General features: G+C 34.4%; 1 protein-coding gene across 1 annotated transcript in view; it reads left to right on the top strand.

Annotated features, from left to right (window-relative positions):
- TLL1 (tolloid like 1) overlaps nt 1-24,751 on the top strand; it is a 216,243-nt gene that overhangs the window by 160,235 nt on the left and 31,257 nt on the right. Inside the window, exons 13-16 of the mRNA XM_039249957.1 lie at nt 11,167-11,362; nt 13,597-13,722; nt 15,692-15,852; nt 19,925-20,105. Coding sequence (XP_039105888.1) covers nt 11,167-11,362; nt 13,597-13,722; nt 15,692-15,852; nt 19,925-20,105 — 664 coding nt within the window. The remainder of the gene's footprint in view (nt 1-11,166; nt 11,363-13,596; nt 13,723-15,691; nt 15,853-19,924; nt 20,106-24,751) is intronic.

A 24,751-nucleotide genomic window follows, 5' to 3' on the forward strand; every position in this document is an offset into this window, starting at 1 on the left:
TGAGATTGTAGTATATGCTCCTGATAATCTTGCATTTTTGGAAAACTTAATTCTTGAAATTATTTGACTCATATTTGAATTTTGATCTTTAAAGTTTTTTTTAATGTTTATTTATTTTTGAGAGACAGAGAGGCAGAGACAGAGTGTGAGTGGGGGAGGGGCAGAGAGAGAGAGACACACACACAGAATCTGAAGCAGGCTCCAGGCTCTGAGCTGTAAGCACAGAGTCCAATGCAGAGCTTGAACCCACGAACCATGAGATCATGACCTGAGCCAAAGTCGGATGCTTAAGCAACTGAGGCACCCAGGTGCCCGGAATTTTATTATTTTAATCGATCGATAATATGATAAAAATTTCAAATAAACCACCTTATTGTTAATAGTAAACTAAAATTGGGTAGGATTCACCTACTATTTAGACCAAAATATCTTGTTCAGTGAAAAATTAGCTGCCTAATGACTGCTTTATTTGTAATTTTGTGATGTTGCAAATAACTGAGATGAACTATCTTTCAATATATAATTGAATGTTTTATGCAATTCTATTATAGAAATGATAGACTATTATAGAGAAGGCATATAAAACTAATTCCATGCATCTAAAAATTGTGATACAATTTCCGAGATACAGAAGGTTTAGTTGGTTTGCAGGTGTTGTTATTTTTTTTTAATGCCAATATAGTTACAGTGATATTCTTCAACAATAGGATAGTGTAAGGACAGATAGGAAAGATTTACATCTCAGGCACTTAGAACCGTGGCTGACACAGAGTAGTTGTTTAAAAAATACTTGTTGATTGAGTGAATGAATAAATTATTACTAAGATTTGGGATTGGGGAAAAGTCCTGTCATAGTTTGGCTGACAGTACATTTTATCTGTTATTTCTAGGTTCCCATCAGTTCTTCATTTCACTGTATTTCCTTATGTTTCTTTCTCCTTCATTAATATACTGGACATATTTAAATGTCGGATAGGTCTCTCATCTTTAAATGACCATAACCAAATCTTTGATTCTCTCATCCTACTCACTAACCCACTCTTCTTCAGTCTTCCCTATTTTAGCATTTACTAGTTCAGTACGTTTGACTGTTTAGTCAAGGAATATCCCTGATTCAACTTTTCTCTTAGACCCTGAGGCCAACCGATCCATGTATTTCATTTGCTTTGTCTCCAACAGTGCCCCATACATGACCACTTTATCCCACTTTCTGGCCTCTACCCTGTTCCCGCAGCTATTCCTTCTCTTGGAACTTAGTAAGAGCTTCATGTTTCTACTCTTGCCCTACATATCCTGATCTCCACACAACACCCAGAGTGATATTTTTACAATGTAAGTTATGTCATAGCACTATGCTTAAGTTCTTTCAGGAGTTTTCTATTACACCTAAAACAGAACCCAGACTGAATGATCATGGACCAAGACAACTCATGATTGGTCCCAAGCTCCTTCTCACTCTCTGAGTCAGCCCCTCTGGTCTTCTGGTCCCTGATGCTCTTGATACCTCTAAGTTCCTGCTTTTATTCCTTTCATTTCGTTTGGATCTCTGCTTTATCATCATCTCCTTAAAAAGTCCTTGCCTGGTAACTCTAAAATATTTTTTTAACCTACAATTGTCTGTAAACCATTCTTATTTTATTTTAGTTTATTGCACTTATAACTACTGGAATTTGTTATGGATCTGTTTGTTTACATGGTTACTATCTCTCTCACTAAAATATGATCACCAAAGGGTAGGGATCTTAACCTGTCTTGTCAATCACCATATCTTCAACATCATGAGATGTGTGATTAATACATGATAATGGGAAAGATGAAAGAATGGATGGATTATAGGTAAGAGAGTATGTGAGTGCGTGGTTATTGGTAGGTGGCAATGAATATATCATTCCTTTATCAAAGACACATAAGTTTCTATGTAAAAGGAAACAAGTTGAGATAGGTAGGTAAGACAAATTTGGATTATGTACAACCTGATATGCCATGTAGCTCACTTTAGACTAGATCCTGGGTTCTAAGAAATTCAGAAGTGACAAGGAGTTTAGAGATGTTCTAATATAGCATCTAAATCTTTTAGGTAAGGCAAATGAACATATGCCATTAACTTAGTATCATACAAGTAAGTACTAAACCAGCATCAAAATCCAGGTATAGCCAATATTCATTATTTATAGATTCTATATTTACAAATTTGCCTACCAATTAAAATGTATTTGTAACCCCCAAATCAATACTCATGGTGCTTTCTAGGTCATTTATGGACACGCACAGAGTTGCAAAATATTTGAGTCATCTGACATGCATACTCCCAGCTCTGATGTGCCTTAATGGAGAAAATATATGTGTTATATAAACATTGTTCAGGCATGAGTTATAATGAGGTTGCCTGCAAGTCGTATTCATGAATTGGCAATATATATTAAGTTGTCTTTCAACAGAAATACACATAAAACAAGGTTGTGTATTGATTGATTGGCAAAAATTTTGTGACCGGAAGTTCATAAGAACCTAATCTGTAGTTTCCCAGGAACAATGAATCAGAATTCACTAATTCAGTGTTTTCAGAAACTTTATATAACTTAACTACCATGAATACTCAGGATCATCTGGGTATATGTTTTTAATTTGTTCTGGTGGTCATTAGGTGACTTATTTTATTTAGTTAATTTGTATCTGTTTATGTCAATTTATGCATTGTATTTTCAATCTACAGCTTATACATTTTATAAGATGTAGAATTTTATAAGATAAGATAAGATACATTTTATAAGATACATTTTAGAAGATGTAGAATTAAAAAAGACAGCCCTCACAACTTCACAGTGTTTTGTGGTTTTAGCTGACAAAACAGTTTTTATTAACTGATATTGGTCTTAGCCTTTCTTCAAAAACTGTTTCTGTTTTTATAACTGTTTTATTCTGTACGGTACACTCTCCCCTTTCAGGTAAAGGGGTCCTTAAATTTTGTTAAAGCCTACAGTAAATAACTTACTAATTATCTATTATTTATACCTCTATGAATTTATGTAATGATTTTATCTCTCCTAATGCTACTTAGATTTTAATGTAAGTACAGAAAGAAAATCTGAACAAGTATGTTTATTAATGAATTTCAGGTATCTTTGAGTGGGAAAGGATACTTTGTGGAGGCCAGTAGAGTCCTGATACTTCTGTAATTATATTTGGGAAGCTTTTTCTTCTCTAGTACTTATTGGTGCATTGCTTCTTAAGGCCAATACTAAGTAGGTTTGTACATGAATGTATATCATTTTAGAAATCATTTTTGAGTTATTTGTAAAAAAACCTCTATACTACTATTTAACTGGAGCACTTTCCGTGTGCAGAAAAACAGAAGAGAAAAAGTTTGGAAGACTGGAAATGTTTATAGTAACAACTTCAAAGAAATGTCAATAAAGCAGAAAGAAGTGAAATAAACCCAGAGCTTACTTATGTTTACATTGAAATCCTCACGTCATTAATTTAAGTGGGATTAAGTTTGAGGTGCTTGTCAACCTTTCTACACACTGATTTGATTATACTTCCCTTATGAAAATCACAAATGTTTAATAGTCTTACCCATCATTACTGCAAACTATAAACTATACACAGAAGTTCTTATCTTGATACTTTCTGGATTGCCCGACTAAAAGTAATCCTTTAATTCTTCTAAATATTTTATATTGTTTAAGTTAAGTAGTCTTTTAAATGACCTAGGAAGCCAAGACAAAGAGATTTTAATTAGTTAACAGTTTTTTGTTCACATTGTATTGTTTTTGGATGTTTGGCTAAGAATATATTTTGATTAATGACTTCAAAGAGAATTAAGTAGCTCTTTAGATTTATGGTTGAGGCTTTAGTTCTCTGAAAGATTAGTTGTGTTCATTTACAAAAACTTGCTCAAGGTCACACAATTCATAATCGGTAGCACTGTGACTGAAATTAGTTCCACGGCCTGTGCACCCTTGAGCCCACATCCTAGTAGCAGAGAGATGCATCTATATTCTCTCATAGTATTAATTATTTCCCTTTATTAACTGTCTTCATTTGTGCATTTGTGTTGTTTAAGCAACATATGTTTGTCAGTCAGGGACATGTCTGTTATATTTACCACTGTTTATCCACTGTCGAGTATATATTACCAGGCCATGGTAGGTTTTCAGCAAATATTTATTAAATTGACGAGTTAAAAATACTTGTGAAATGAAAGGAAAAAATCAAGTAGCAACATTAAAAAACCCAATTCACATGAAAATAAAACTAACCCAGAGTCACGATTTTCATTTTCACATGGTTGTATGTATATATATTCCTCTGATTTTGACATGTAATGATCTATTCATTAATATTATTTAATAGTAATAATAAAATAATATTAAATAGTGAAATATTCAATATGATAGTAGCAAAATAATGACCTATTGTTAAGCCTTTCCATTTTTTATTCAAAATTCCCTTTGTTGATAGCATTATGTCTTAGATTTTACTGTATCTTTCCCATTATTAAAATTAATTCATTTTTATTGTTTTTAACAAGAGAAAATCAAAGTAGCATACTTTGGGGGTTTTAACAAGAGAAAATCAAATTTAGTAGGGTACTTATTGGGAATCCACATAGACATTGAGATTCTCCCAAATTAATTTATTTTTAATGGTAAATACTAATTGACATTAGGTTTTTTGTCATATTTTAATTTTTTAAAAATATTTTTAATGATTTATTCATTTCTGAGACAGAGAGACAGCATGAGCAGGGGAGGGTTTGAGAGAGAGGGAGACACAGAATCTAAAACAGGCTCCAGACTCTGAGCTAGCTGTTCCCACAGAGCCCGACGTGGGGCTCAAACCCACGAACCATGAGATCATGACCTGAGCTGAAGTTGGATGCTTAACCAACTGAGCTACCCAGGCGCCCCTTTGCATACTTTTCTTAAACATTTTTCTCTGCAAAACAAAAAGTAATGACTTTAGCGTTGTTCTCTGTGTATACAATTTTAAATTATATTATGTTTAAAAGTATAATCATTTATGTAGTGGATTACATTAATTGTATTTTAAAACTAGAGTCTAACAGTTATTAATATAGTAAAATAAGTATAAAATTTACCATTTTAACCATTTTTTAAGTTTAGTTATTTATTTTGAGAGAGAGAGCTAGCAGAGGACAAGCAGAGAGAGAAGGTGAGAGAGAATCCTAAGAAGGCTCCATGCTGTCCACACAGAGCCAGATGTGGGGCTCAAACTCACGAACTGTGAGATCATGACCTGAATTGAAGCCAAGAATTGGATGTTTAACTGACTGAGCCACTGAAGTGGTCCTACCTTGACCATTTTTAAAGTGTGCAGTTCATTAGTGTTAAGTACTGTCACATTGTTGTACAACTACTCTCTAAAACTCTTTTCACCTTACAAAGCAGACACTTTATACTAAAAAAAAAACTCCCTTTCTTCCCTACCCCCAAACTCTGGCAACCACTTTCCTACTTTCTGTCACTATGAATTTGACAACTCTAGGTACCTCATGTAAGTGGAATCATTCACTTCTTGCCTTTTTGTGACCAGCTTATTTCGCTCAGTGTAATACCCACAAAGTTCATCCCTGTTGTAGCACATGAAACAATTTCTCTCCTTTTTAAGGATAAGTAACATTCCATTTTATATATTTGACATTTTGTGGATTCGTTATCCACTGATGGACATATGGATTACTTCCACCTTTGATGATTGTGAATAATGCTGGTATGACCATGAATGTATAAATATCTCTTTGGGACCCTGCTTTCAAATTTTTTTAGGTATATACCCAGAAATGGGATTGTTGAATCAAACAGAGAATTTATCAATCCATTTTCAGTTTCTCAGGGACATAGGGGAGCTTCTATTAAAACTATTATCAAGAAGCTAGAGAGTTTTCAGAGCTTCTTACAAATAACTAGATAGATGCTTTTGCAATATTTATGTGGAAATTTGGTTATAAAATGAAGGCAAAGTGTGCAAATGGGTCCTAAGCCCGAGATAGTCCCTTCTTTGAAGGCTGGCTTTTCCTTCAGCATCAAACTCACACACATACACTGAGCACAAAGCTCTGCACGAGTTTGCATTTTGGAATGAGAGGCTGACTACTGTAAGTTATGTTTAATTGATTTGGGTTCTTGCTAAATAAATGTCACTCGGCTTTTACATGTTTCCTTTCTAACATGCTACCCACACAGTAATCAAATGTAATATTAACCCCTTTCTGGCTAGTCTTGGTACTCACTCTCCTTTTGTGTGTTTGGATCTACTTCTAATATCATTTAAATACAGTTTTCCAACAACTGCTCAGAGCTTACCATCACATTTGTTGTATCCCATGTGTACATATGAGGTCTGCTTACATTATGATAACCTTGCCTCATTTGAATATGGTTTATGCTCTGGTTATCCTAACGTCTATAATAAATCAGCATCATCATTTTCAAGACATATTTATTATACATGTAATTAAGCATGACATTGCATTCAGGTTCCAGATATGAACTGTGTCCATGCTGTAATTCAAGAAGAAACTACTATATTTTTCTTTTTTTTTTTAATGTTTATTTATTTTTGAGAGAGGAGACAGACCATGAGGTGGGGAGGAGAAGAGAGACAGGGAGACACAGGATCTGAAGCAGGCTCTAGGATCTGAGCTGTCAGCACAGAGCCTGACATGGGGCTTGAATTCATGAACCACGAAATCATGAAGAGCCGAAGTCAGTTGCTTAACCAACTGAGCCACCCAGGCACCCCTCTTTTTTTGTTTTTATAAATCTTTGACTTTGGTGTTCTTTTTCACATGGAGCTTACTGGAATAATACCAGTGCACTTATCGACTCTTTAATTTCAATCATATTTATTTCTATCCGTTCTGTATATTTATGAAGTATATGGTTGGAGAAAATGTTACACAAATGACATAAATAAAAGAACTCAAACTTTCATTCATGCTCACCATCAATTACTCTTGTGTAGATGTAGTTGAAGAGGTATAATTATAACCAAAACCAATAGGGCAGTCATTATGCTCACACTGCAATTAGGATTAAGGCAGTTAAACTGGAAAAATATGTAAACAAAGATCATCGAGATCATTGATAAGATATCTAGGAGTGTTGTTGTACAGGGACAATATCATAAATATATATATGAGGCACATTTTATTTTCTAAGCAGTTGAACAGCTGTGGCATACTCCTAAGAATACAGTGTATATTTCTGTTTTGTTAGCCCTAACACCAAGTGCATGATATTTAATATGTAAGTAATACATTATTCATAAATAGGTACTGGTAGAAGTAATCCTAAAATTGGCCATTTTGATGCATTTCACCCATGAAATATTTGCACTTTGTGTATAATATAAAATATTTAAACCTCTGCTTGATTACTAAGTAACCTAAATATACAGGTACTTTAAATTAAAATTTAGAAAGATCTGTTACATATCTGTTATAAGAACAGAGTGACTTTTATGTGTAGGAAAATATCCATTATCCTGTTTCTTTTTAATCACTGAAGAAATATAAATTTTTTTGCTTCTTTTTCAGCAGTGTCTATTTTGATTTCTTCCTTGTTAATACAGTAATTTTAAAAGGCAGTTAAAAAAAAACAATTTTATTTTTCTTTTTTTTAAATTTTTACTTACTTTTGAGAGAGAGAGAGAGAGGTGGGTGGGGCAGAGAGAGAGGGAAATGAGGGGGAATCCCAAGCAGGCTCCATACTGTCAACACAGAGCCCTATGTGGGGCCTGAACTCACAAACCGTGGGATCATGACCTGAACCCAAACCAAAGTCAGACACTTAACCAACTGAGCCACCTAGGTGCCCCTTATTTTTCTTAATTGACTTTTGAAAAGCAGGTTCTTTCTTTATTGTGTGTTCTCAAGTCTTTTCTTCCTCTAATTCATTCTTTCTCTTCTCTTCCAAAATGATTTGGGAGTCAGGAGCAATGCTTTCTGTTCTGCTCAAGCAGGTGAGGAGAGGTTGGCTTGCTGACACCTTTGGTTCTTTCCCTGCACTTGGTCACTAGTTCCTGTTGTTTATTCGTTTATCAAGTCTACGCCTGGAGAGCTGGGGATATTTGCGTGTGTGTGTTCCTTTGACAAAAGAAAACCTTTGGTATCTGGAAATGTTCTCTCATATTTATAGAGAACTCTGATTTTGAAAGGAGTAGGGGCACCTGGGTGGCTCAGTGGTTAAGTGTCTTACTCTTGATTTCAGTTCAGGCCATGATCTCACATTGTGAGACCGAGTCCTCCTGTGTTGGGATCGAGACACCGCGTTGGGCTCTGCTCCGGGTGTGGAATCTGCTTAAGATTCCCCCTCTCTTCCTCCCCCTCACCCTCTTTCCTGTGTGTGCTACTTCTTATACTTCTTCTCTTGTTTCACTGCATATTTTTCCATAAAATTTATTTGTTGCTAATATTTTATGATTTAATCATGTATCCTCTTTGTTATCCCTTTGCTTTCTATCCATAGTCATATGTAAGGTCCAGGAGAGTAAGGCTCTTTGTTATTTTGCTGAAGGCTGCATACCATATAGTTATGGGTCCATTTCTGGCTCCTCTGTTCGGTTCCATTGAGTTATGGGTCTGTTTTTTGTGCCAGTACCATACTGTCTTGATGATTACAGCTTTGTAATACAGCTTAAATTCTGGGATTGTGATGCCTCCAGCTTTGCTTTTCTTTTTCAAGATTGCTTTGGCTATTCAGGGTCTTTTCTGGTTCCATACAAATTTTAGGATTGTGTGTTCTAGCTCTGTGAAGAATGCTGGTGTTATTTTGATAGGGATTCCATTGCATGTGTAGATTTCTTTAGGCAGTATAGACATTTTAACATAATTTGTTCTTTTAGTCCATGAGCATGGAATATTTTTCCATTTCTTTGTGTCTTCTTCAGTTTCTTTTAAAAGTGTTCTGTAGTTTTCAGAATATAGATCTTTTACCTCTTTGGTTAGGTTTACTTCTAGGTATCTTATTGGTTTTGGTGCATTTGTAAATGATATAGTTCATTGTAAGACATACAAATGGCTAACAGACATATGGAAAAATGCTCAACATCACTCATCATCAGGGAAATACAAGTCAAAACCACAAGGAGATATCACCTCACACCGGTCAGAATGGCTAACATTTAACAACACAGGAAACAATAGATGTTGATGAGGATACAGATAAAGGGGAACCCTCTTACACTGTTGGTGGGAATGTAAATTCTTGTAGTCACCTTGAAAAATAGTGTGGAGTTTCCTCAGAAACTTAAAAATAGAACTACCCTGCAATTCAGCAATTGTATTACTAGGTATTTATCCAAAGGATACAAAAATACTTATTAAAAGACATACACACACACCACAATGTTTATAGCAGCACTATTAAAAATAGTTAAATTAGGAAAAGAGCCCAAATGTCCATCAATTATGAATGGCTAAAGAAGATGTGGTATATATGTACAATGGAATATTACTCAGCCATAAAAAAGAATACAGTCTTGCCATTTGCAATGATGTGGATGGAACTAGAGTATACTATACTAAGTGAAATAAGTCAGCCAGAGAAAAACAAATACCATATGATTTTACTCATGTGAAATTTAAGAAGGAAAACAGGTGAACATAAGAGAAGGGAAGGAAAAATGAAATAAGATAAAAACAAAGATGAAGGCAAACCATAAAAGACTCTTAACTATAGAGAACAAACTGAGGGTTGCTGGAGGAAGGTGGGTGAGGGATGGGCTAAATGGGTGATGGGTATTAAGGAGGGCACTTTTTAGAATGAGCCCTGGGTGTTTTATATATATATATATGTAAGTGATGAATCACTGGGTTCTACTCCTGAAACCAGTACTGCAATATATGTTAACTAACTTGAAGTTAAATAAAATCTTGGAAAGAAAAAAAATGGATGCATAGCAAACAGTGAGAAGAGTGCCTAAAATAGAATAGGCACTGGATATTGTTGAAGGAGTGAATTAATCTTGATTTGTGACTGAGAAAAGGAAAGCGGCAAATGTGGTAATTAGTTCTGACTTAATCTGAACTTCAAAGACTATTTAATTCTATGTTTTCTTACACTATCTTATTTGAAGACTGTAATTTTTAATGTATTGACATATTAACAAATCATCAATTAAATTCTCCAACCGACTGTACCAGCAATTTCGTCTGTTCAGGTTGTGGTAAACAACCATTTAGTTGTTTAAAGAAAGAGATTGAGTTCCTATACATTACAGGGCTTGAGAGGAGTGTGTTGGGGTAAAAAGGCTCACCTGAACAGCCATGTTACCTTGAGTAAGAGATAGGCAGTGCTGATTCTAGTATATAGTATATATCATGATATATACACACATGATATATAGTATATCATTCTACTCTATAGTAGTCTCTCTACAGCTGTGCCGACTATGGGTAAAGAATTGCATGGACAAGAAGAATGTAATTTTATATTATCAGATTTTTCTTTAAAAAGAGATTTATAAACTTAAACAGTGCAATATTTATCAACAGAATTCGAATCAAGCTTCTCTGTGAATAAAATAACAGTGTTGTTGATAAACTATCAGCAATTTTATGTTTCAGAATAAATTATACATTCTTTATAGCATAGTTGACCCAGATTGTTAATAATTTTCAGTCTGTATTTTTTTTAGCTTTGTTTTCCAAAAGATTTCTACTTGTATTTTTATTTTCTTTTACGAGCCAGTTAACTTTTATTGATTCGGATGCATGTAGATGCATTCTTCCATAGATTTTTTTTTTTTTTACCTCTCTCTGTCTACCAGAAAAATATGCCCTTTATTCATAGGCGGTGATATTGTGCACACTCCCAAGTAAAGCTCTGTAAGTGATTTGTTATGTGACCATGTCAGCACTTTAGCACTGAGGAAATATTGTACTCTTTGTATAGAAATGATTTTGTCTATTAATTAGATATGTCTTCACAGGGGCACCGAGGTGGCTCAGTCAGTTAAGCATTTGGCTCTTAATTCCATCTCTCGCTGACAGCAAGGAACCTGCTTGGGATGGTCTTTCCCTCCCTCTCTCTGCCCCTGTCCCTGCTCACGGACAGACACTCTCTCCATCAAGATAAATAGGTAAACATTGAAAAAAGTGTTATAAAGATATATCTTTGCATATTTTTATTACTGCAGATTGAGAGACATGACAGCTGTGCCTATGACTATCTAGAAGTTCGAGACGGAAGCAGTGACAATAGCCCTTTGATAGGGCGTTTCTGTGGTTATGAGAAACCAGAAGACATCAGATCTACCTCCAATGCCTTGTGGATGAAATTCGTTTCTGACGGAACTGTGAACAAGGCCGGCTTTGCTGCCAATTTTTTTAAAGGTAATTCGAAGTAATTTAAAGGGTGAAATTTCCTTTGTGAGGAATAAATGTGACACTTCACTTAGAGCGAAGAAGGCAAGTTATACTTAAGGCACTGTTGGGAAGGACATTTGGATGACTTTTGATAGTAAAAGATTACCGGTATGATACTGGAATTTGGAACTTTCTAGCACAGGCTGGGAGATCCATTAGGATATTCTGTCATTCGCTTTTTCTGAAATAGTCATAATGGCAAAATCCAGAAAGGGAATGCAGACAAGGAGAAAACATTTGCAACATAATAAAAATAGGATTCATAACCAGAAGGTGGTTTACTGACATGTCATTCATCAATTTCTTTCCAAGTGACAGCATTTCTAAACCATCCTGTAGGTAATAATATTCTACCATGATGGAAATAATGTATGGCCTCCATAGGATATTCTGATACCAAAAATGCCTTTTTTGACAAAGAATTATTATTGATCAGCTTTAATATTAACTTTCATAACCAAATTTTAGTATGTTTTCATGTCTCATACTTGGTATCTATTACTTAGGTAAAAAGAAAGTCATTTTCGTGCAAATAGTATCAAATTTGCATTTGGAAAATTCAAGGCACTTAACATTGTGTCATTGTAAAATAAAACTCTTTTATGGGAGGAGAAACAAAACTTTCCCTACACTGATTTTTATAGAATAAATGATGGATTTAGTTGTGTAAGTCAAAATTCAGTTGATTAATAACCAAACATTTTAACATTTTGGTTACTTAAAGAACAATATAATGGATTTTCCCTGAGAATTACTTTGATATTCGCCAGATGATTTGAAAGGCCTTGGTGCTTCCACTAGATGTAATCAAGTGTTTATTAAAATGTACATTTACGTGCTTTAGTTCTTCTCTATATGTAGTACTTTACAGCAGAAGGAACATACTATTAAGATTCTCTCCTGTGATGTTTCTGTATTTGGTTATCAAAAATGCTTTGGACTTTGGCCAATGCAGTTTCTGCTGAGAATACTCTTTCTTATTTTCTTAACTCACACGAAGTTATTCCTGAAGATTGAGATTATGGAATACTTTATTATATATGCTATTTTAAATAGTGTATGTTTTTCATGTGTATATATTTCATATATATTTATATTTTCACATATAATTAAAATAGTATATGTATTTACAAAATATGGAATTTTTATGTTTCCTGAATCAGTGTGTTTATATAGAAAACACTGAATGCCTTACATTTAAAGAGGTCTGGTAGACTTTTTTTTTTTAATTTTTAATTTTTATTTATTTTTGAGAGAGAGAGAGAGAGAGAGAGAGGTAGAGACGTAGCATGACCTGGGGAGGGGCAGAAAGAGAGATGGAGACACAGAATCTAAAGCAGGCTCCAGGCTCTGGGCTGTTAGCACAGAGCCCAACATGGGGCCAGAATTCATGAACCTTGAGACCTGAGCCAAAATCAGATGCTTACCCGACTGAGTCACTCAGGTGCCCCTTAAAGAGGTCCAGTAGGTTTCTGAATTTTCTTTCTTTTTAATTTATATTTAATTTATATTGACCATAAACTGTTTCTTAATAGCATTTCTTTAAAAGCACTTCTTAGGAGGGGCGCCTGGGTGGCTTAGTCGGTTGGGCGTCCGACTTTCGCTTGGGTCATGATCTCGCGGTTCGTGGGTTCGAGCCCCGCGTCGGGCTCTGTGCTGACTGCCAGCTCAGAGCCTGGAGCCTGTTTCGGTCTGTGACTCCCTCTCTCTCTGACCCTTCCCTGCTCACGCTGTCTCTCTCTCTCCTAGAAATAAATAAAAATATTAAAAAAAAAAAAAAGCACTTCTTAGGATATCTAACAAATTATACTATGAAATCAACAGGTGATGCCATATTTTTTTTCAGTAAGCTTTTCTATCTTATTCTGGATATTTTATACGTTGTAAGAATTACTTCTACCTTAAAATCAGAAAAAAAAAAAACCCACATAGTTATCTGAGATAAGGTGATCTCCACTTGGCCCTGACAGAAGATTCTAGTCCTTCTCTTGGTTCTTATACTCTTCTTAGATTGCAGTGACATGAATTCTGGTATGCCGCCTATCAAGGGCTTGCAAATTGCTCCTGCTCCTTTGTTGAAGAAATCAGTTGTCCCAGTTTTATTCAGTTATTAAGTGTCATATTTTCAGAAAATTTTACGCCTTAATATGTAAAACCAAATATTTTATCTAGTTGTTCTCTAATTCTCGCCATCTTTGCAGAGGAAGACGAGTGCGCCAAACCTGACCGTGGGGGCTGTGAGCAGCGATGTCTGAACACACTGGGCAGTTACCAGTGCGCGTGTGAGCCAGGCTACGAGCTGGGACCTGACAAGAGGGGCTGTGAAGGTAGGGCACTTCCCGCCTGAACCCCCCAAAGCCCCACCACCACCCCATTCATTCTTTCGTTTGTATCCTCTCATTGTCTTTCCCTCTGCTTCCCTCTTTCCTTTCCTCTACAGAAACCTCTTTCCTCAACTGGTAAGACTCAGTGTGTAGTCATAGCCAACATGACTCCTAGCCTGGGTTCTTGTTATAGAACCAGTCATTTCCTCCTTTGGTTACCAGGCCACCTTACTTATACCTGTACTTCTCTCTCTCTCTTGCTCTCACTATTTATCTATATCACCCATCTATCTATTTCTTTTTTTTATCTCTGTCTAAACCTACATTTTTATCCGTCCATCATTTATTTTTACCTTTTCTTAACATATTTTATGGGTACACCTTTGTTAAAGTGCAGAATTGTGGATCTGAATTATTTTTGTATCTCTAGTATCTAGCACAGACATAAAGTGGGAGCTAAATGTGTTTTATTAATAAATGATTCATAAAAAAGTGATCTTGCTGTTTTCCCCATTTCCTCTGCACATTCTAAGGTGAGGTTTCTTGCACAATGTTTTGTTACCATGTCCTATGATGTCTTCCTTCAGAATTTAAAGCTGCTTCTTTTTTTCCCATCTCTCCTGCTTCACCCTGTTACAGGCCCCATACTTGAGTTACAAAGTAAACGGACTGATCTTCCTTCCTCTGGTCACTTCCTCTTTTATTCCTCTCTCAAGGTGTCTGCCTAAATCATCTTCATAGAGCTTGTAGCAATTTAACGTTACTTCTTATCATGATGTGTTTATTGTTTACTTTCGGTGGGTTCCACAAAAATGTAAATGTCAACTCTTAAAATGAGCACCTTGTTGTCTACTGTATCTGCAGTAGAAGGGGTAATAGTAGCAAAGGTGGGAGATGTCTTTGCTTACTGACCTATTTTTAAAAGTCAGCCTCCCTATTTCTCCTTAAAAATCTCAACTTTTCTCTTTGACAAAAGTCTCCATCCTATCTATTAAACTACTTATCTGCTCGCTGTACTCAGATAAAATAGACCCAGTAGGCAATGTGGTATCTTTAAAAAACAGAGGGAATTGTATACCAAACAGTAATAAAGTAACATGACAGTTCGGTGTGGTGCCTAAAAATAGTTATTTTACTTTATAATAATTTATTGAAAAGTGATAAATATGAAAGTCCTCGTAGCTTTTACAGTACATTTATAAATGTAGAAATATACACACATACATGCATACATACACATATATACACAAAGACAATTAAAATAAAGAGAACAGGTACTTTAGGGAACTCTTAACTCCCTGGGAGTTCATTCTAAACCTGTACAATATATATTCTTTTCAATTTTGGATACTCTTATTTTTCTAATTTCACTAATAATAAGGAAGAGAGGTGAGGTATTAAATAGTACTTCTTTTAAATAGATCATCCAAAAGGGAAGAACAATAATTGTTAAACAAGGTTTTCAGATAACAAATATGATCTATTTACTATAGTTTATCCTGCTTGCCAGCTCAGTAACACCAAGAATTGCTTATCTTGGGGAAAAAGAGTTTAAAGAAATAAACGACTGATTCTGGTCTCACTACATCAGCCTTTATTGTGCTTTATGCTTATCTTTCCACTACTGCTCACAGCCATATTGTGTAGATATTATTCTACCCATTTGAAAGATAAGAGAACTGACTCCCAGTTTTCCTTCTGTTGCGTAGCCAACCTTAAAGTGATCTGCAATGTTGTCATACAGCCATCGCTTGCTTGGATCCAAAACTAAAAATTAACACCTTATAAATGGAATTAGATAATTAAAATAGTTGTACTCAAAACTAAGGAACAGAGACTGAGGCTTTCTAGACTTTGAAAAATCTGGAAGATGGTTGAAATTTAATGCTGAGATGTTTGGTTATCGATGGAAAAGTGCTAAGAAGGGGATGACTTGATTAGGAGAAAAGTTTGTCCTTTTCTTTCCTTCTAGCGGCTTGTGGCGGACTTCTCACCAAACTTAATGGCACTATAACCACCCCAGGCTGGCCTAAGGAGTACCCTCCTAACAAGAACTGTGTGTGGCAAGTGGTTGCACCAACCCAATACAGAATTTCAATGAAGTTTGAGTTTTTTGAATTGGAAGGCAATGAAGTAAGTGAACAATAAATGTATGTTTTTCTGTGTGTTTTGGGAACCTCTGAAGACAATCTGGTAAATGGAAGGGGGGGAGGGAAAGGTTTCAGTAGTACAGTCATATAGATGTTATCATCTTTCTTTGCTGTACTCTTCATTTCTGCAGCTGCTTATAATTCCTGTTGGCATTGGATGATATATTTATTTTTTTAATGTTTATTGTGAGGGAGAGAGAGACAGAGTGTGAGCATGGGAGGGGCAGAGAGAGAGGCATAGAATCCAAAGCAGGCTCCAGGCTCTGAGCTGGAGAGTGAGCCCCAACGTAGGGCTTGAGCTCATGAACTGCAGGATCATGACCTAAGCCGAAGTGGGGTGCTTAACTGATGGAACCACCCAGGTGCCCCAACATTGGATGATATTTCAGACTGTTTCTGGGAGACTGAAAATAACCTACAGGGAGTTTTTACTTATTGTATTATTATACAGCTCGATTTATCAAAGAAATATGAAAAATGAGAGTCAGCGTCATGTTACATAGACTTTTCTAAAACCATTAATCAACTAAAATCCACTGGTTGAGTCATAACAAAAATAGCTATTTAAGGTCACTTGGGTGGGTCAGTCATTTGAGTATCCAATTCTTGGTTTCTGCTCAGCTTATGATCCCAGAGCCGTGAGACTGAGACCCATGTCGAGTTCCAGGCTGAGCATGGGGAGCCAGCTTAATATTCTCTTTCTGTCCCTCAGCCCTTCTCCCCCAACTCTCTAAAATAAATAAAATATATAAGCCATTTAGAATAACTAACCTGGTATATTTTATTTGTGCAAATGAGTATATTTTTGGTATATTTTCAGTAAGTACGTTCTCTTTATGACTATGTTCATGATTTACAAATAAAGATTAATTTTTAATCTCAATGAAAGAATAATTTAGTTGACCCTATCTTTCCTTTACAAAATATACCTGATTGTAATAAAGGTCCCGTTTTCTACCAGGTGACCACATTCAAACAAGTGAAATCATTTCTTTGAGAATTCCTGTGTGCTAGTACACACAAAACAAATTCAAATAGAATGTCAAGTCTAGAAATGAGAACGTTTAGGACTGTGTCCTTTGTATGATTGGTCAACACTGGTTTAATTTCAGTTTTGTTTGAGCTTTCCCACTTCCTTTTCTTTTCTTTTTCTAACTCCCATATCCTTTATTCCAGTGACTCCTGTGCTTATTTTAAAATAAACATAATTTAAAACTTCTAAGTATGGGGGACCCTGGGTGGCTCAGTCGGTTAAGTGCCCGACTTCAGCTCAGGTCATGATCTCACGGTTTGTGGGTTCGAGCCCTGCATCAGGCTCTGTGCTGACAGCTAACTCAGAGCCTGGAGCCTGTTTCAGATTCTGTGTCTCCCTCTCTCTCTGACCCTCCCCTGCTCACGCTCTCTCTCTCTCTCTCTCTCTCTGAAATAAATAAAAACATTTAAAAAAATGTAAAACTTCTAAGTATGATAAAATTAACTCAAAAATTATTTTGTCTCTGAAACATATATGTTGATCGCTTGTAAAGAAGTGAGAGAACAGAAATATATTGTATCTATCTCCTGGGCAATAATAGTTGGTGATATTTAGGGATTTTTATACCATTATTTTATCTTTGTGTATGTATCTTTGTTTTCTCCCCATTCCTTGTTTTCCTTTGTTTCTTTTTAATCACTTTTTTTTCTCTTAATTCTGCATATAGTAGTCCATCAAGGCACTCGTGTGCATTTTTTTTAGTTCTACTAATGGCTTTGAGGTAAGAAGAAGTTCCTGACTTTTGTGTCTCTTTAGAGAAATTAAAATATGACATGTGAATAACATATATATTTCAGAAAATTATAGATAGAATTTTAGAGCTCAGTTGATCTCTTTTGAGACCTTCCTTATATCATGTGTATGTTTTATGATGGCAAAAACTGCCATTTATATTTCTGACATGCTTTGTTCACATGAAATATCATTATCCTTTAACAATTCCCTGAAATTTGGAGAAATATTGAAATGGAGAAAATGTTTTTATAACAATTTTACAAAAGCTTTCATATGAGCAACCCCTTTTGAAAATGATCATCTCCCTACCAGTTCTGTGGTGTGATATGAACTTAGTGTTGAATGACTTCTACTCCCTCAGTGTCCCCTAAAGCTATTAGTTATAACAGATACGACATTTTGATTCATTAGTTGATAGATGTTACTAGGAAGGCTAGAAGTTTATATTCAAGAGGATAGAGGATAGAAAGTTTTAAATAAATGGGTTATTGTATTCTGAAGACATTTTTCCCATGGGTGGTATTCTTTATTTCTGGAAAGACCCTTTATAAACTCTAGAAGATATCCCAAATTTCTTAAACTTATAATGATGTTACTATGTGGAAGGCTGTTTTAGAGTTCTGTGTATTTTTGTGGTTTGATGTCTTGGTTACTTAAAATAAAGACATGAGCAAAAACTTGACTTACAGAATATCGGGCAAAGTTGAAACTCCGTTTTTGTATTCATTATATTGATATCCAAAGGAAAGATATGTCAAAACCACTTTAACCTTAGTAACATTCTCCTATTCCTTGTCAGAGCCCTCTCTAAACAGAGGTTGAAGTTGTAACGAAGTAAACAGAAAACTTGTAAATTTTTCCTAACAATCTTTTGTTTATTTATCACCTAATTAATATCACAAGAAACAGTAATTTGAGTTGACATATTGCAAAGTACAGATCGTGCCCCAGAGTTCAATCATATGCATTGTTAAACCTTGCTAATTATACTTTATGAAATAAGGTCATTGGTGCAAGATATATTCTTTAGAATGTGCCTTGTTGGAACTTTGGAGAAGTGTATTATGGAAACATCTGTTAGAATAGCCATAAAATTGCTTAAGAATACCTGGCATTCACGTAGCTTCTTCCATTTTGGTGTTAGTACATTACATATAAATCAGAATGAGTCTATTGTATTCTAGTGTAAATTCTCCTCTCCATTCCACAACATAAGAGTTTATTTGTTTGCAATCCTGCAGCATAGCTACAGAGTAACTTTAGAGTGCCTAGTAACTCAGAGAAATCAAGAAATATCAATTTATTTGATGAATTTGAAAGGCAGAGTATCCTTTTTCTTGTAATGCCAGTGTCTGTTTCCTTTGAAATTTCCTGTGAGTACTCTTCTGATTAGAACACCGTGTTTCTGGGAGACAGCACTGGACCCAGCCAAACTCTGTGCTGTTTTCACTGAACTGCCACGTATGATAAGTACGGTTTTGGACATGATACTTAAAAATTTCTGAACCTCAATTTTCATATCTTTACAATAAAAAGGAATGTTTCTGTTGTTAATAGTTGTTTCAGAGACTTAAATATCAATTTTTAAAATATTTCTTTTCTTTTTCTTTTTTAAAGTTTATTTTTATTTATTTTGAGAGAGAGATTGGGAGCAAACAGGGGAAGGGCAGTGAGAGATGGAGACAGAATCCCAAGGTGGAACTCACAAACTGTAAGATCATGACCTGAGCCAAAACCACGAGTCAGGCGTTTAACCTACTGAGCCACCGAGGCACCCCTAAATGTTCAGTTTTATGTAATTGTTGTCAGCATTAAACAAGACAGCAAATGACAACTTCTTTTACAGTTCCTAGTGAAAATTTAAGCATTTATTATTATTTTTTAAGGCAGCAAAGGTTATTCTTCTTGTGACCATGAGCATCATCATCACAACAAATATTCATCTCAGTTCGCCTAAACTCTATTCTTTGGAAAAAATACATGTTGTAAATACATATAAACAAACACATATTTGTATATACAAATAAGTATTCAGAGTACAATTCATTAGTCTATTTTTCACGGCACCCGCCTCATGTTTGGACTGCTCCCTGATTTTTTCTTTACCTATTAAATCTAGTTTGACTACGAGAGGACTAAAGAGAGAAAAAAAATAGTAAAATTTTAAAAAATAAATGTCAGTCATCTGACGCTTTAAAATCTGGAGACTATACAGTGCTCCGCTAGCTCAGTTGGTAAACATGAGACTCTTAAAATCTGGTGACTATAATAACTGTCTTTTTTCTAGGTTTGCAAATATGATTATGTGGAGATTTGGAGTGGCCTTTCCTCTGAGTCTAAATTGCATGGCAAATTTTGTGGTGCCGAAGTTCCTGAAGTGATCACATCTCAGTTCAACAATATGAGAATTGAATTCAGATCTGACAATACTGTTTCCAAGAAGGGCTTCAAAGCACATTTCTTCTCAGGTATCAACATTGCATGTGTATATCATGGCCTTTCAAGGTGGATTGGCTTAAATAGTTTTCTGTAAATGTAACTTGGAGGGACATAGTATGCATGAACATTTATTCTAGGCTTAACAGGATTTTTTTTAACTTATAAATAAAAGATTAATAACTGGAGCCCTGATGAAATGCAGCTCTTAAACATTTAACAATCAGATTTTATAAAGGCTAATACAAATAACACAAAGTTATTACAATAATGCTTTCATACAGTGACTTTATAAGTGTATGGGGTTAATGATACAAGACTTCAAAAAAGTGGCAGGCTTTTTCAAAATAGTTTATCTTTCTTTTTGGAATATCTGATCTCATTTTAGCAATACGTTTTTTTTTTACTCTTATTACTTATTTACATTTTCTTATTCCTTTTATAATATTTTTTGTATTGCTAAGTTGATATTAAAATCATACTTTGCCTCACCACTATAGGAAAGATTATACTATGAAGCCTACAAATACGGAAATTATAATTTTACTGAAAATAATAGATTATCAGGGATATTTAGTAGTTGATACTTAAGTTTGGAATTTAGTATCTAGTTTAACCAACTCATGGTAAAATTTCCCTCTTCTAGAGCTGAAATTTGTTAAAATGTCCTCCAACTTTAAGGAAATATATGGAAATATCAGTGGAAATTCCTTTATTTTCCCAATTTTGGAATCATACCTCACTTAGAAAGATATTATTCTAAAACTTCAAAAGCAGATAGAATTATAACAAACCTTAGTATTGCAATCTATTCTGCCTTTAAGACTGGCAAGCAGTTTAAAGCAACTGAATTCCAATTATATTTTAATATTAGGTAATTTGGATTGAGTTAATTCAAAGTCCATTTATTTCAGTCCCCATGTGTTTAAAATTAATGAGATTTACAGTGCCCGGGGTTTGTTTGGGGTTTTCAGTGTAATTGAAGTTAATGGTTCACAAGCTCCACTGAGGTCCAAGTCATACACAGAAGTACATTCAAAATACAAGGGATTTTGGCTCTCTAATTCCCTTTGCCTTTCTTCCCCCAGATTTAATTGCCTTTTAAAAATTCTTCTCAGGCATTCATTTAAGATTTACGTTATTCAAAGTAGCATTTTAATATCCTATTTTGGTGAAAGCAAGGCTTTCTTAGGCTTCACTATTTTACGAATATTATATGTTTTACAAATTTTAGGTGACTCACTGGTTAGAGATAAGGGTTCTTATTTTGGAACCACCTAAATATTTATTTTAAAAATTGAAATTATAAAGTGAAAATATTTTATCATAATATTAATAATATTAAGGATCTTTTCACTCTACCATAGTCATACATGTTATTAAATAATAACCTTTTTAAAAGATACATTCTCCATATACTGGTGGCAAAGTATGATTAAATTTAAAGTTACTCAGAATATTTAAAATTCATTAACTAATATTATTGGTCAGGAAGAACTTTCCAAATTGTAAAGACAAACTGTGTCTTTAGAACGATACCGTTGAAATATGAAGCATGCTACTTTAATTCTTAGGATACAAATATGAGGGGACAGTGCGCCTGGGTGGCTCAGTCAGTTAAGCACCCAACTTCAGCTCAGGTCATGATCTCACGGCTTGTGGGTTCGAGCCCCGTGTCAGGCTCTGTGCTGACAGCTAGCTCATAGCCTGGAGCCTGTTTCAGATTCTGTGTCTCCCTCTCTCTCTGACCCTTCCCTGCTCACGCTCTCTCTGTCTCTCTCTCTCTCTCTCATAAATAAATAAAACGTTAAAAATTTTTTTAAAAAATATTAGAAGACATGCAGATGCTCCTCTCCAGCACATCCAACCACATCATCCTTATTCCTGTCTATGTGGCTGTGCTTTGTAAAATTATCTGAGTACCTTAGTATACTTGAGCCCATAATAACTAATTTGCTGTAAATCATATTCACTGATGCAGATCATTTTAGGAACTTGTGTCTGTTTTTGGTATTTATCAGTGCTATATTTAAAAAGTATAAATCAACTAGGTGACAGTGCTTCATTTTGGTAGAGTCTAGTCTAGATTGTCTGATGAAATGTAGATGGTTAAGTAAATGGAACAATGAAGTTCAAGAGAGAAATTAAACCCAGAGTGTTCATATGATAGCTTCCATTTTGAGAATTTATTATGCAGGCATGTATCATCTCTTTAATAATCAAAAAAGAATGAAATATTCTCATTACTATATTCACTTGACAGATGAAACAGATGAGGATTTAAGTAAACTGCTCAGTGCTGCAAGCATTTAAACCCCAGTTTGTCTTGGTTTGTCTGCGAACTGATCATGCCCTTTGCAAATAGCCTTAGTTGTATGTTATACTCAATACATCTGCAACCTGAAAAACAACAGATATACTTTTCACTCCTTTATTAGGTGAATAATTTGTAACTTCAAGGTAATTATCATGAAGTATAAATTTCTGTTGTTTCTGTTTGATGCATTTCAAAGTATCAGCAGTTTGTGAAATTCATATTTAAAATACTGTGGTTCTGGATGAGTATTAAATCTGTTTTATATTTTACATTTAGGTTAGTGGGGAAGATGTTTGCACAGAGAAAGGGAAGATAAAACACGATATTAAAATTAAGAGCTGGTGTGGTACCATCAAGAGATGGTAACACATTTGTACTCAGTTTACCTAATGTCCTAAATATGATCATCTTACAAAATCACAATTTACAAAAGATCACCTATTTTAATAGATAGGCTCTATTCACATTGAAAATGTTATTTTAGAGATCTAATAATGCTTTAAATGTAATAATATATAATTATGTGTTCAAAGTTAAATAATTCATTATACTTATTAGAAAGTAGGCATGTAAACTGAGGATATTATATTTTACAAACAACACTAAAGGATTTTTTGTTTGTTTGTTAAAATGTACTTGGCGTATTTGATAAAACATATTACTGGATTTATTGTAACAAACTCTTTAGAAAGAAATTTAGCATAGGAACCAAGAGTCATTTTCAGTGACTATTCTAGTTGTTTCAGAAATCTCTTTCTTGAAACATATTTATAAGGAAACATTTCAAAATCTGGAAGAAGGATTTCAATATACTGTGATAGTGATAGAAATTCAAAACTTTTGTGACAAGAAGAAAATGGTAAATAAATTATAGCAAATACACTTTGTGGACTTGTCCACACAGTTTAAAGATTCTGAGGTGTGTATAGTTGTATTTGATAAAACATTAATGGAAATCCAGGTATAAACTATCTGCACACTATGCATGTAGCTAAGCATATGGCTGGGAACAAACCTGAAAGTTGCTGAAATAAATACCAATAATGTTTGTGCTAAGGTGGGAAGATGGTGCATTATAGTTTTTCTCCAATTTCTCTCAATTTTCAAATCAAATACAAAACTAACTTTAGAAGAAAAACACATAGCATATTACTGTTACCACAAATGTTTCCAAATTTGCAAACATTTACCTAATAGACTTTGACCTTTGAGAGTGAAGAAGTTTTTAAAGTCATCTTTTTTAAGTAGTTAATAACTATTAATACAGGCTAATAATCCTAAGCATTTTGTGTTGAGCTAAATTTTATAATTTTAACTTTATAGTGATTTAATAGTATCATCTGATAGACAATGGAATAATGTGTTACTGTATAGTATATGTTAGTGAAGAGATATGAAGTCTTAAGAAATTCTGTTTGTAACCAGTGTTCTAACTCTTTCAGAAGTGGCTATAAATTTATGAAAACATGGTGAGGAATATAACACATTCAGCTATTTTTTCCACAGTCTTGTACTAAGAACAATTACCAAAGAATTCAATAAAGAAGAAACAACATTTGGTAGTAGGTGATTCCAATTATTTGGAAAGAAAGATTACTCAAAATCTAGCTTTCTTGCAGCTAAGTGATACATCAAGGAAAAAAAGACAATAAAATATATTTAGACTTTTAATGCGTACAATGAAATAAAATATTTATAGCATTATTTCCTAAAGAGAAATATTCAATAAAATAATCACATAGATATTCCAGTTATTTTTGTACACAGCTTCTCAGTTGATTTTTTTAAAGTTCATTTATTTTGAGAGCGAGAGAAAACATACAGGGTAGGGGCAGAGAAAGAGAGAATCCTAAGCAAGCTCTGAACTGTCAACACAGAGCCCAACATGGGGGTCAAACGCACAAAACTGTTAGATCATGACCCGAGCCAAAATCAAGAGTCTACACTTAACCAACTGAGCCACCCAGGGGTGCCAATAGCTTTTCATTTTAGATAAGCACTTTATAGACCTAAGAAATGGAATCAAAAGAATGAGTTTTAAGAGAACTTATTAGCAAAATAATGAATTCTGTCACTTCCATGTTCATAAAAATAAGAAACCATCACAATAAGTTATGATTTAAAATCTTAATAAAACATAAAGTATTTCATTAGGCATGAAAAATGCTATAGCCTGAACATTTAGGAGTACTACTGTATTATACAGCAGAAAGTCCACTAAGTCCACCACAAGAATCAGAGTGTCCTATACTGTACTGATTTTAGGATATATTCTAAAAAATATGTAATGGAGTTATATGAAAGCAAATAAGGAAATAAGGACAATCAAAGTAAAGCTATTTGGACAGGATATAAAATTGT

Source organism: Hyaena hyaena, unplaced genomic scaffold (assembly GCF_003009895.1).
Source record: "Hyaena hyaena isolate Hyena2069 unplaced genomic scaffold, ASM300989v1 scaffold_356, whole genome shotgun sequence".
Classification (NCBI taxonomy): Eukaryota; Metazoa; Chordata; class Mammalia; order Carnivora; family Hyaenidae; genus Hyaena; species Hyaena hyaena.